The sequence below is a fragment of the Lipophrys pholis genome (assembly GCF_963383615.2).
Source record: "Lipophrys pholis genome assembly, chromosome: 1".
NCBI lineage: Eukaryota > Metazoa > Chordata > Actinopteri > Blenniiformes > Blenniidae > Lipophrys > Lipophrys pholis.
The window spans coordinates 51,113,437-51,127,130 of NC_137635.1; the positions used below are offsets into that span (position 1 = coordinate 51,113,437).

The following is a 13,694-nucleotide window of genomic DNA, read 5'->3' on the forward strand; positions in this document are numbered from 1 at the left end:
AGTTAAGCTTGATGAACCCTTTTAGGTAAAGCTGCTGCATGCAGTTTGTCTCGAAGCCCCGCGGATCAGTCCCTCCAGCCATCCTGCTCCTACCCTTGATGCTGATGCTGGCCGTGGTCTTCTGCTCTCCACACACACAGCTGTAGTCGCCGCCGTCTTCCGGCAGCACCTTGTTGACGAGGAGCTCGCTCACCGAGCCCTTCTGCTTCATCTGGTACTTCTCTCCGGCCTTCAGGACCTCGGCTCCCTTCTTCCACTCCACCGGGACTCCGGCTTTAGAGAGCTCACAGCGCAGAGTCACGCCGGCTCCCTCCTCGGCCTCCTGGCTCTGCAGCGGCCGGCTGAAGGTCGCTGGTCGGACTGAGCAGTCAGTCAGTTAGTTAGTCATCGGCAGCAACATGCGACGATGCAAAACATAAAAATACAGACAAAAGTAGACAAACAGAGAGAGACTGCAATCCACAGTGACATCCAGACTCCAAAACAAATGTGTTTCTACAGCTGACGTCAAAATCTGTCTCCTATCTGAATGGGACTGATAGATTTAAATCCGTTTCCTGCTTACGTCAAACCTGATGCAGTTTCTTTAAGACTGAAGCTACAAGTGATTCTTCTTCTGGTCTTCTTTTAATCTACATAAGTACTCTCGAACCAGTTCCTACGTGAACACACAGATGCAGCACTCGTTTGTCTTCCATCAGGACCTTAACAGATGAAGGACGAATACTCTAAAAACCCAAAGTGGTCGTTTTTAATTCATCGATGATGCGAGAGCTCACAAGAAGGGGTTAGAGGCTTGTCCTGCTCTGAGGGTGTTGAAATTACATTTGCGTGGGTCAAAGAAAGAAGGAGATGTGTGAAACTCTTCAAAGCTTTCGTTTGGGAGGTTCCTGCTTTTGTAATTTGCTTCGAGTGGATCTGACCACTAGCGAATGGTTGCAATGAGGTGAGTTTATTGCTTTTATATGCTAAAACGGAAGAAAAAGGAGCTTCTGAGGAAACAAGATTTCTCAGTAAGTTGAAGCGTTTCATCAAGTTCAGGTCCACTTTTTCCACTTTAAATCATCTTGATGTGAAATGCAGCGTATGGTTCAGAAGGGTTGTACACCTTTCATTTTCAAATGAACAAATCTATTTCTTGAAGAGATATGTTGTACATGCAGCTTCTTTTTGTCCCGTCCTGTCCTCATGTGAGGGAACATTGAGCAGAAAACAGGCTTCTAAATGAACCATACATGTCTCCGATTTTGAAGATTTTTAATTTTTTCCTGCAAAAGCTGGTAAATAAAGGTTTTTTTTGTGCACTGACAGCACTCCCGAGGAGACCATATTTGAACAGCATGTGACATTTCTGTTTACAAGAACTAACAAACTTTTGTCCCATGCCTGATCACATTAGATTAAAACAGTGAAGCTGTTCTGGAGGAGAATCGCCCTTGATAAAGGAATTAATTGAGACCTATAATCTGATTGTAATTGGATTAAGTGAGACAGATTTTGATACAGCTGTAAGTCTGTGTGTACCCGAACAGCTGACCAACTGCTAACGTGCCTCGCTGGCTGCCTGTTTGAAGAGTCCTGCTCCTACCCTTGATGCTGACGCTGGCCGTGGTCTTCTGCTCTCCACACACACAGCTGTAGTCGCCGCCGTCTTCCGGCTGCACCTTGCTGATGAGGAGCTCGCTCACCGAGCCCTTCTGCTTCATCTGGTACTTCTCTCCGGCCTTCAGGACCTCGGCTCCCTTCTTCCACTCCACCGGGACTCCGGCTTTAGAGAGCTCACAGCGCAGAGTCACGCCGGCTCCCTCCTCGGCCTCCTGGCTCTGCAGCGGCCGGCTGAAGGTCGGCGGTAACGCTGCACAAGCAAGTTCGTCAGAATCAGGCCCCCGACATGATTGAAAGACAACAGAGGGTCAACAGAAGTGAGACTGGTGTACCCGTGACTGTCAGGCTTGCTGTTGTTTTCTGGTCCTCGCACACGCACGAGTATTCGGCGCTGTCTTCAACCTGCAGGTTCCTGATCTCGAGGATGCAAGAGGTCTCGTTCTGCGTCACGTCATACTTTTCTCCTGCTCTGAGAGCTTCAGAGTCTTTCTTCCACTGGACACTAGCTGCAGGTTTGGATAACTGACAGCGGAGCTTCACCGTTTCTCCTTCCTTCATCTCCTGGTTCTTGAGCTTCTCGGTGAAGGAGGCCGGCGGCGCTAAAATCAGACGCACAATCACCGCGTTATCACACACAGCTGCCGGATTCTGGTGGTGAAGGATGATCACAGGTGGTGATGATGATGATGATGATGATGATGATGACGATGATGAAGACAAAGATGATGATGAAGATGGACGAGTTGAACTGACGCATCTCTGTCATGCGTCTTCACAATTCAATCGAAAAAGACCTCAATCTTCATTCCAGGAGTAACGTCCCCTCAAAAATGCATGAACAATACCACGACAGTGTGTGTGTGTGTGTGTGTGTGTGTGTGTGTGTGTGTGTGTGTGTGTGTGTGTGTGTGTGTGTGTGTGTGTGTGTGTGTGTGTGTGTGTGTGTGTGTGTGTGTGCCGTGCTGGCGGATGCCATTCAGCCTATGGATGTGCAAACGACACAAACACAAAGCAAAGCAGGTCCGACAGTAACATACACAATACAAACCTCTGACGACACATTTTGACAGAAAACACACGACACATTTTGTCACAATCGTTTCATTTTTAGCATTTTGAATAAAATTCGGTTTGTCAGCTCATCAGCGTCTGAGAACAAAAGTTTCCAGGACATCAGAGAGTCTGTGCAGACTCAGGATTTTTATCAATTGCTCGTTCTTTCTCTGTGTGATTTAAATTCTGTTTGAGGGTCCTGAGCCACCTTTGCATGGTGACTCAGCGGTTAATATGCATGGATCTTTCAGTGTGGAGTGTGCACGTTCTCCCTTAGCCTGCATTGGGGTTTTACTGAGTAACTTAAGCTTCCTCACACAATTCAAAGACATGCCTGCAATGTTAACTGTATCTGTGTGTATGTATCTGCTGCTGCAGGTTCTCAATAAATTGTGAACAACGACTATTACAGGCTTTTCGTCAGCTCCTCACAACATTCAACCAATCACAAATATATTCAAAGTCTAACAGAGTGAATATCAACAACACACCGAAGTGTGTTTGGTATTTGCGAGACGTTTCCGACAGCAGTAAACAAGCCACAAGAATAAGAATAGAAACAAAGCACACCGAAGAACTAAGCAAATGCAGCCAATTTTCTGTCAAAACAAGCAACATCCAATCATTTCCATCTCACTTTTGAAACGTGAAGCAAACCAGACATCAGGGGCGAATGAACATTTCCCAGGCAAACAAACAAAAGTCCATCAAATGCATAGATGCAAAATAAACATTTCAAATCAGAGGAGTCCACAATGAAACATCTAAAAAAAACAAACATAACGATTCAGCGGTAATCTTCATCTACCACATGAAAACTATCGTTCCTTGACATGTGCTAACATGGAAACTAAACTACGTAAAATGTGAAGAGTGAAGGGTCAAAATGATTTATCCACACATAAAAAGTTGGAAACAACTTCTTTAAACAGCGGATAACCAGGAAAAAGGCAGGAGACTTACCCGGAAAGCCGGAGGGAACTTTCGGGTGCTCTCACCTTTCACTGTGACTTTGGCCATGCTCTTGGCTGTGCCCACGTCGCAGGTGTAGATGTCCGTGTCTTTCTCCTCCAGCTGTTTGATGGTGAGGGCCAGGACGCTGTCCTTCTGCGACATCTCGTATCGACCGCCGGCCCTCAGCTCCGTGTGACCTTTCAGCCAAACCACGGCGGACGGGCTCTGAGCCGTCTCGCACCGTAGCGTCACGGCGCTCTTTTCGTCCGCCTGGACGTCCGACAGCGCTTTAGTGAACTTATGGATCGGTTCTACAGAACAAAATACATAGTTAGTGAGAGTACGGTACAGTGTTTTGCTTCCTTTTCGAGGAGCTGTTTGCAGGTTGTTAGTTTGTCTCTGCTGTTTTGACTTGAAACGTTTTTGTGTAACCGGGCCTCAGTAAATCAGAAATGAAGGGGCAATCTATTTTCATGAGCGTCCAAACAACCACTCTCTATCAAGAATCTTAGTAAATCAGGCCCAACATGTCATTTTCTGTCTGACCTTTGATTTCCAGCCTGGCTCTGGTGGTTGCTCCTCCGACGACCTCACAGCTGTACTCTCCGGAGTCCTGAGCGGACACGCTGTGGACGGTCAGCGTCATGACTTTCTCCTGCTGACTCAGCTCGTACTTCTGGCTCTTTTTGAGGGCTTTGCCCTCCTTGGCCCATTTCACAGTGGCGGTGGCCCGAGTCACCTCGCAGGTGAATACAGCATCCTCCCCGCGAACAACACTGATGTTCTCCAGTCCCTTTGATACAGAAGAAGCTTTGCCTACAAGAGGACGATAAATATTCACCACTATCCTTCCCTCCACAGCTTCTCACATGCCGTTAAAGATCTTACCTTCGACTGTTAGTGTAGTTTTGGAGCTCAGCTCTTTGATGCTGAAGACCACCTCTCCAGCGTCAGCGGGTCTTGCGTCGGTGATGGTCAGCATGTATTTGCGTCCTTTATTGGAGATCTTAAAGCGATCGCCGTTTTTAACCGTCTGACCGTTGACGGTCCAGGAGGACTCGTCCGAGCTCTCACGTGACAGGATGCACTCGAAGCTGCAGGACTCGCCCTCGTTCACCTCAGCCGACTTCAGCCACTTTGTGATCCCAATACCGATTTCTACAGGAGAAAGCGTCACAATAACCTTGAGACTTGATGTGACAAAGGCAAAATAATGGCACCAAGTACGACGTGTCTATGGAAAAAAAAGAAATGTAGGTGATGCGATAACATGCAAAAAGTCTAGACCAGAGATTCTCGACTGGTGGGCCACCAACCTAAAGTGTGTTTCCCAGTTTTCAGGGAATTAAGACAAAGATTTAGAATTATCGAGTCATTCCCCTCAATAGTGGGTTGCAATAATTCCTAGTGATATGAGGTGAGAATCACATTATACGATCCAAGAAGTTAGTTTCTATATGGTAACTGAGCTTGGTGAAACACAGGTACGACACAGAAAATGAAATATGAGGTGAGGTGTGGTGCTGGCACCTGAAAGGATGGCGCAATAAAAACTGAAGTGGAATTCTGCTCCACATCTCCATAGAAATGTATTTCTTTTCATATTTGTGGATTAAAAAACACACCACAAACATGCACCACATTGCATAATTGCACCTTACTTCAATTCAATGCATCTGAAATGTAATATTTTTGATGTTTTCAGTGGGTGAAGGTCTGAAATGCAGAGATGGCATACGTGCAGGAGATGGTTTGTTAAAGTGACGCCTTCCCTGAAAAAGGTCTGGATGGTTGCATACATTGGTATAAAGCCAGTAAATATAGTGCAACCAGACAATGGTTTTGTGTCCACAGATGATGTGATTTAATCAGTGTTCCAACACAATGTGTTTAAGAAGCACACTAGAGATGGGTTTGTAATGACTTCATTTAGATGCAATCACTGATAATGGCTTTCAAACATGTTCCCAATGGTTTTCACAAAGGTATCATGATTGAAGCCATAATCCAGTGCAACGGTGGAGATGGAAGAGATACCCACCTCGGACTGTCACCCTTGACTTGCAGACCTCGGTGCCGAGGTCACAGCTGTACTCTCCGGCGTCGTCTTTGGTCACATCCTTGATGATGAGGCCCAGAGACTTCCCCGTGTGGAGGAGCTCGTATTTTGGTCCGGCTTTTAAGACTTTAACTTCTTTTCTCCAAATGGGGGAAACTCTCGGCTTCGACGCCTCGCACGCCAGCGTTATCATGCCTTTTTCTTCTCCGGTGACGTCGTCCAGAGACTTCAGGAACTCTGCACGCTTTTCTGCAGATCAGAGAAGAAAAAGTGACTCTGAGGAAAAAACGATATGCTCACCTTTTGGGTTAACTTGGGGTCAGCCACATTTATAGAATTTATATTTATATTAAAAGATTTTCTGCAAACACTCTTAGGTGTTGTTGAACAAAACAGTGAAGTAAAACTTAAAAGGACCCAGAATTGATCCCTGAGGAACTCCAACCCTTGTTTTATTAGTCTAACGTATGAAAAAAACTGCATTTTGTTTTTGTCTCCTTTCCTTTTTGTGCAGTTTTCTCCTATTTTGATATTGATGACTCAAAAACTGTCTCAATGTGAATCTATGTAAAATAATTTTGTTCCGAAGTTCCGAATACTTGTATGGTTCAATATAACTCCTGTTTGTTAAAAGAATACACTAAACATGAGAATATGTATTATTTTGAGAAATTGAGAGTACATTTTTCAATCTTATATTATTTAGAATAAGCAGAGACCTCTGTGTAAACGAGTAAAAGTCCTCACCTTTGACCTTGAGGGTGACTGACTCTTTGACCTTGCGGACCTGGAAGATGATGGTTCCTCCGTCCTGCGGCGCCAGGTTCTTCAACACCAGCCGGTGAACTTTCCCCTCATGGCTGATGGAGTTCACCTCGTTGGTGCAGAGCACCTTGTTGTTGAGGAGCCACTGCGCCTCCTCGTCTTCGTAGTTCACCTCGCAGGTGAAGGAGGCGTCGCTGTCTTCGTTCACCTCTGTATCCGCGAGGTGCTTCGTGATCTTAATTTCGCGCACTGAGAGGAGGAATCAAGACGTCAGTGTAGGGTCATGAAGACTCCCTGTTGTTTGTTCTGTAGGGATGAGAGCCTACTGTACCTTCCACAGTGAGTTTTCCTTTTGTCTCAGCAGGTCCAGACTGACAGCGGTACTCCCCGCTGTCCTCCTCCGTCAGCCTCTGGATGGTCAGCTGCGCCCGCGTGGCATCTTGCTTCATGTTGTGTTTGTCGGAAGCTGACAGAGAGACTGAGCCTCTGAACCATTTGACGTCTTTGGGTGGAGCGGAGAACTTGCAGCTCAGTATGGCCGAGCTCTTCTCCTTCGCCTTCACGTCTTTGAGGGGCTCCGCAATCTCCAGAGGACGCTCTGACATTAGGACACAGTGTGAGATGAGACTTATATATATATAGACTCATATTATCCAGCTTTTCAACACCTCCACATGGTCTCGTTGGTCCAAAAACGTTGTATTCAACGTTTATTGCATCAAATCTATCTTTTCCTTGATTTACATCCATTTGAATATTAGACCAAAGGAGCTGCATTTAGAATCTGCTGTGTCTGTGTGTGCTGGACTAGCTCCGCCAACACAAGCCCATCTTGGGAAGAGGAGGAAGTACTTCCTCTTGTGGTGCCATGTGCCAGAGTAGAGCTGCCTAATTGTGTGTGTGTGTGTGTGTGTGCGCGTGTGTGTGTGTGTGTGTGTGTGTGTGTGTGTGTGTGTGTGTGTGTGTGTGTGTGTGTGTGTGTGTGCGTGTGCGTGTGCGTGTGCGAGTGCGTGTGCGTGTTTCCAAAGTCATTAAACAATGATATGCTCACTGACAAGTAAGAAATGTTTTTCAAGAGTAAGAAGTCTTAAGTAACCAGTCAAAGTTGAGATTAAAATTCAGATTAGGAAGAAAATCAACTAGACAACATCAGAAATTAGCAGAAAAAAGTAAACAAAAACATCACTAAGTTAAAAAAATGTTTTTCTTTTTTTACTTTGTTCTCAATAAAAAAAGATCGGTAACTGTGTTCCTTTAGAGAACAGGTTATGTTTGGTTTCTCAGAAATGGCAAATAAAATGCTAATTATTGTTGTTGTTTTTGTTTCTGTTACTTTAATTGCACAAGCTTTACGTATATTATGTACAAGGTTAGGCAAAATAAGTTTAACTTCAGCCTAAACCCATTGGTAGTCCTGTTTTTGTTTTCTTTGTTGTTGCATTTTTTGTTGTTGCATTGTGTATTTGGTTGGCCGTATATACTACTGTATACTATATTATTCCTACCAAAACAGAAGATAAAGAACAACAGCAATGAGCCCTAAAAAGTTCAAATTTTTCAAGAAAAAGACAAAGAAAATCTGTCTTTTTTCCCCCTAAAAAAATACAGTCAGAAACCGAATTCAATTGAGTTGAAATGTTTGCCCAAATGAAAAATACAGTATATTGAGAGTCCAGATGAACAAGTGTGAAGAAGATATCTAAATTGAATGTGTCTCCTGAAGTGTGGACTCCATGACGACCCTGCGTGTGACTCAGCTACCTTTCACTGTGAGCTGGGCTGTAGATTTGCTCTTCCCCGCTGTGAACTGCACGGCTCCCGTCATGGAGGCTTTGGTCTTTTTGAAGGTGAGCCGGTGCATCGTGCCTTCTTTCTCCATCTCCACGTCGGCGCCCTCCCGCACGCTGACGCCGTTCAGGGTCCAGATCGGAGGCTTGACCAGCTCCATGCTGATCTCCACCTCGAAGGCTGCGGCGAACGGCTCGGTCACCTCCACCGGGCTCAGCTCCCGCACGATGCTGATGGACTGCTCTGCAAGTTGATGCGGAGGTAAAGATGGGGGGGGGGGGGGGGGGGGGGGGGGGGACCAGAGCTCATCCAGGGAAATCTGATACAGTCATACAGTAGGAATGTCTGACACATTTCACATCTTTTGTATATTAGGACAGTAAATACAACAAAATATTTCATAGCTGCTTCAAAATATGAATTTACATACTTTAATTTGTCCTTGCATGTTTTGAGGGAATACACACACACACACACACACACACACACACACACACGCAAAAGCAAGCGCACATGTCAGTGAGACTACAGAGACAGACAAGTATATACAAAAGGAGGCCACCACATGAGACTACACACACAAACGCAAACACATACACACACACATATATACAGATGAAAATACACACATATACACAAACTTAAAGACAGATACAAACTGATAAGCATACAAAAATGCAAGCAACCACATGAGACTACACACACACACACACACACACACACACACACACACACACACACACACACACACACACATGCAGATGAAAATACATACACATTAACACAAAAACACATTTGCACAAGTACATGCACAGACACACAACCAGGCCTGGATACAACAGCACATACAAATATGTACATACAGAGACAGAACAGTTTTCTATACTTCACTCTTTGCAAACATCTGTCAATTATTTTTTTGGGGTACAAATAAACTTACACACTGATTCCTGTGTTAAATGAAGTGGTTCAGGTTTGTTACAGTAAGAGCCTTATGTCTTCCCATTAGTTCAAAAATGAACGCAGACACACACATAGACCTCATTGACCTGCAGGCTGATGGCTTGTTTCGTGCTACACTGAGTCTACAGTGATGAGCTCAGTGGTGGTTACCTTCCACCAGCAGTTTACAAGACGTCTTCTCATCGCCGGCATCACAGGTGTACGTGTCCTCGTCCCCGGAGTCCACGTCGTTGATGGTGAGCTTCCTGTACACGTCCTCACTCTTGATCTCGTACTTTTTGCCGGCTTTGAGCTCCGTCTTGTTCTTGTACCACCTCACCTTGGCGCTGGCTCGGGACACCTGACACTCCAGGTGGCCGCGGTGCTTATACATGGCTATCTTATCCCTGAGTTTCTTCACAAACTTCACAGGCAGCTCTGGGGTGATGATAACAACCGTGTGGTCACGTCGATGCACCGCAGAGGAGGCCACCGGCACAGACAAAAGTATTGGGACACTTCCTGTTCTAAATCTATAAAATGTTAATTCATCCTAATCAGCCCTACCATGCTACACTTTACCCTGAAGCTATTGGTTGATTTACAGTTTAGATATCTGTGCAGAAGGCAGACGGGGAAACCTATCGCTTTATGCAGATGATGTTGTCCTTTTAAATAAATCTCATAAGGACCTTCAGGCTCACCGGAACAGTCGACTGAATGTGAAGTGGTTGAGATCTGGATCAGCAACACTAGTTTGTGGTCTTGTCATGGAAAGGATCATATGTCCTATTTTTCACGATATGTCACTATTACATGTCATAAACTTTATGTGTTTCTCTCCTTTCTCTAAACCTTCCAGAAGGATGTCTGGATGCGGAGTGTCTGTGTCCCCTATTTCCATTCAGGGGGCCAGTGTGGACACTGTAGAGCACTACAGATATCTGAGGGTGTGGTCATAGACAAGAAACTAGACTGGGTGAGGAACACTGAAGCCGCCTCTATTGTTTGAGATGGCTGAGGTCCTTTGACTCTGAATCAAATACCTCAATCAAGTGAAGTGACCCAATACCTTTGTCCATGTAGTGCAATGTTAAAGCCACAACAAATGTGATGATTCATTAGTCTAAAAAGCTGAAGCGAATAGCAGGACATTGTGCCGACGCGGCTAATTTAAACAGAGTCAGTGTTTGTATATCAGGGTGTGTTCGGCTCCTGCATGACACTGACATAGAAACAAGGCGAGGAGTTGCAGTTTACAGCAACATGATTTCAATTCAATGTAACCTGTAATCTGTCTGTCCGGGACAATAGTCACATGTGGAGGTTTTCAACATTCAAATTCACCAAAATGACCGAAAAGTACTGAAAAAACCCTCTGGAGACCATTTGTGAACCTCAGCAGGTGAAACTCAGACCCACTGCTGCTGTTATTGTTTGGTTTTGGTTTTGTGTTTGTGTGTTCATTTCACCATCAGGTCTCAATGAGGAACAACACTATGCATGCAAGGTGCAAATGGAGATTCTATCGTAACAGTTTGACCGTTGTCAGAAAGGGACACCAATGAGAAGCTGTGGAAAGTTTTGCATTTGGATCACCAAACTGGTCAATATGAAGGAAAATTTACTATTTTAGAAAAATGGTCCAAAATAAAAATGATCTAGATTCTACCTATTAAAAAATATTTTTCGTTGTTGATGACCTCTACTACTACTTAGCAAGTGGAAGCAGGTTTTAAATGTGTCACTTTCTAAGAGCAGTTTGTAAGATCAATAGAAATAATCCATTTGCAGACACATTAAACACAGTAGAGGTGAACAGACACCATGCAGCAGTGCATACGGTACAATTATTGGTAGGTGACTTTTTGTTTCCGACTTACCTTTGACCTTAAGCTTCGCCGTTGATGAAGCCTTTTCAGCTGTAAATTTAATCTCACCCATATCCTCAGTGGTCACGGACCTGAACAGCAGCACGTAGGTTCTGCCTGGAATAGAAAGTGGGCTGCTTATAGTTAACTGTTGTTAACCTTGCTATTGAAATGACCAATAATAGTTCTTTGAATTTCTCCAATGGATATGTGGGACTATTTCCTGAACTGACTTCAGGAACGGCCAGTTATCTAAATCTGTGTTTCCAAATCTTTCAGGCACTGATCTCTCAGAATTTTACAATGAAGCCAAACACTATTAGACGTACCCACTCTCTCAACACATTATTCTATTTCGCAGATGTTCTCATTCCCAGAAAGTGTTTTATTATGATTGTTACCATGCATAAATCAAAGTCCCAGGAGAATATGAACTATGCCACACTCAAGGCCGCCATTTTTCTTATTCTACATTTACTCACACATATGCAGAAGAACTGTTTACTCTGGAGCAAATAAGCAGTTGCAGTGTTTCAGAAAAGTTGTGTTTTCTCTGGTGACAAAAGTTGGAGAATTTTCAAAAAGTTCTAACTTGAGATTCGTTTTCGAAAAGTTGCATTTTCAGAGCTCTGACCACCGCTGTCATGTAAAACGGAACTCGAAAACGCAACAAAAGTTTTGAGTTTTCACTTGTCGTGTAGACGGAGCCTGATGTTCTGCAGTCTGTAATACTTCCGTCTTTCTTACCCTCCTGTCTCAACTTGACAGTGTCGCTGGCTTTGATCTTTGCGCCGCCTTTGGACCACTGACACTCCACCTCGTCGTGTGAAATCTCGCAGACAAACGAGGCACTCTCCTTCTCCATCACCTCCACGTCCTGCAGCTTCTTCACAATCTTCACGTCTCTGGCTGCAGGAAACACAACTCTCAGAAGGCGGTACGAGCGGGCAGGCCAGAGGAGCGGTTTCTTCATGATGAGAACTGTGATTACCATGCACGGTCAGCTTGGCCGAGGTGTTATCATCGGCGGTGCGACAGATGTAGGTGCCCCCATCGTCAGGAGAACATCTGCTGATGATTAACGTGCGTTTCCGGCCCACGGAGTGAATGCCAAAGTTCTTCCCTGGTTTCAGTTCTACGTCATTCTGTCAGAGGTGGGATCATCACACGGGAGTCGAACACTAGCATTTCACCCTGCAGAATGGCTTTTTTTTTTTTCTCTTCAATTTCTTACCTTGAACCACTGAACGTCTGCGTTAGTTCTGGACACTTCACATTCAAACGTCACCTTCTCCTTCTCAGGAACACTGATGTCCGTGATGGGTTTGGAGATCATGGCAGGAGGTTCTGTGGGATCACAACACGTGAGGACAATAGTAAATAGACTGTTCGGTCTGGACTCTGCAGCACCCCCCGGTTTCGTCTCTTACCCGTAACAATGAGTCTGGCTGAGGTGTGGACTCCCTCTGCAGTGAACGACACCAGCCCTGTGTCCTCCATCTTCAGGTTGGACAATGTCAGAGCGTGTTTCTTGCCTAGAACCGTGATGCGGACATTGGCCCCGGGCCTCAGTTTGGCCCCGTCTTTGGTCCACGATCCCTCCACGTCAGCCTGACTCAGCTCCACCTCCAAAGTCACCGTCTCAGTTTCCTGAGTCTTGGTCTCTTTCAGAGGCTTCAGCACCTCAGTCTTCTTCACTGAGAGGACGAGAGCGGCATTAGAGCCAGTGTCTGCCAGAGTCTGTGAGTCGTCACAGATTCCTTAAACTCCTTAAACATCAGTGTCCCTGGGGATTTTTGTCTATTTATTGCTGAGAACACCATTTTTACTGGAAAGTATTCACCTGCATGTGTTTCTATTCTGGATTTGGACTAGTCAGATGTTGACTGTTTTTGCGGGCCTCAAGAACAAACTCTAAGGGTTACAGGACATGCATGATGATTTTGATGAATTGAGGCTTCCGCATGAAGGGGAGTCCTTCCATACAGACGGGAATCCCAGAAATTACTTAGTGAAAAGCATTATGCATGTTTTTACAAACTCACCCTGATAGTGTGGCTTTGAGCAACGAAGTAGCTAGCGTTCAGGCCAATAGCTCAGCTCGGGTCTCAGTGTTTTGTTGTGTCCGCTACTCTTAAAGAGATTCCCCCCCCAAAAATCTATGTCTTCTTATAATAGTTTTTTTCATGGTTTGTCAAACCAGATTTGTTTGGCCCGTGGGCCTTATGTTTGACATCCTGTGTAATAATAACACATCCTGATAAAAAGTAATTACAAATTAAAAAAATAAAAAGTTTAATCGGACCCAGTTATCCTTGATCCAAAACCGGCGTGTGTGTTGTGTGTGTCTCTTACTCTCCACAGTCAGTTTGGCCTGCGTCTTGTCGTCCAGAGTCTCGCAGGAGTAGAAACCTCGGTCTGCGTACGCGACGCTCTTGAAGACCAGTGCCTGCTTGGCTCCATTCACGCGGATCTCCACGTTGCCACCGGCCTGCAGCACCACGCTGTTCTTCATCCACCGCACCTCCTCCGACGCCTTACTCAGCTCCACCTCCAGCTTGGCCTCGCTCTGCTCCACCGCCGTCAGGTTCTCCAGCTTCTTCTTGAAGGTCACAGGTTCGCCTGGAGGAGGCACAGAGGGCGGTGAAGAGCAGCAG

At 45.3% G+C, this 13,694-nt stretch overlaps 1 protein-coding gene across 1 annotated transcript in view; it reads right to left on the reverse strand.

The window, feature by feature from the left end:
- obscnb (obscurin, cytoskeletal calmodulin and titin-interacting RhoGEF b) overlaps positions 1-13,694 on the reverse strand; it is a gene marked incomplete at its 5' end in the record, with an annotated part of 80,331 nt that overhangs the window by 46,006 nt on the left and 20,631 nt on the right. Inside the window, 17 exons of the mRNA XM_080471872.1 lie at positions 94-360; positions 1,589-1,855; positions 1,938-2,204; positions 3,657-3,923; positions 4,159-4,428; positions 4,501-4,770; positions 5,654-5,920; positions 6,419-6,685; positions 6,768-7,034; positions 8,198-8,467; positions 9,338-9,604; positions 11,050-11,154; positions 11,785-11,946; positions 12,029-12,182; positions 12,272-12,384; positions 12,468-12,734; positions 13,393-13,659. Of these exons, the coding sequence (XP_080327998.1) occupies positions 94-360; positions 1,589-1,855; positions 1,938-2,204; positions 3,657-3,923; positions 4,159-4,428; positions 4,501-4,770; positions 5,654-5,920; positions 6,419-6,685; positions 6,768-7,034; positions 8,198-8,467; positions 9,338-9,604; positions 11,050-11,154; positions 11,785-11,946; positions 12,029-12,182; positions 12,272-12,384; positions 12,468-12,734; positions 13,393-13,659 (4,014 nt within the window). The remainder of the gene's footprint in view (positions 1-93; positions 361-1,588; positions 1,856-1,937; positions 2,205-3,656; positions 3,924-4,158; positions 4,429-4,500; positions 4,771-5,653; positions 5,921-6,418; positions 6,686-6,767; positions 7,035-8,197; positions 8,468-9,337; positions 9,605-11,049; positions 11,155-11,784; positions 11,947-12,028; positions 12,183-12,271; positions 12,385-12,467; positions 12,735-13,392; positions 13,660-13,694) is intronic.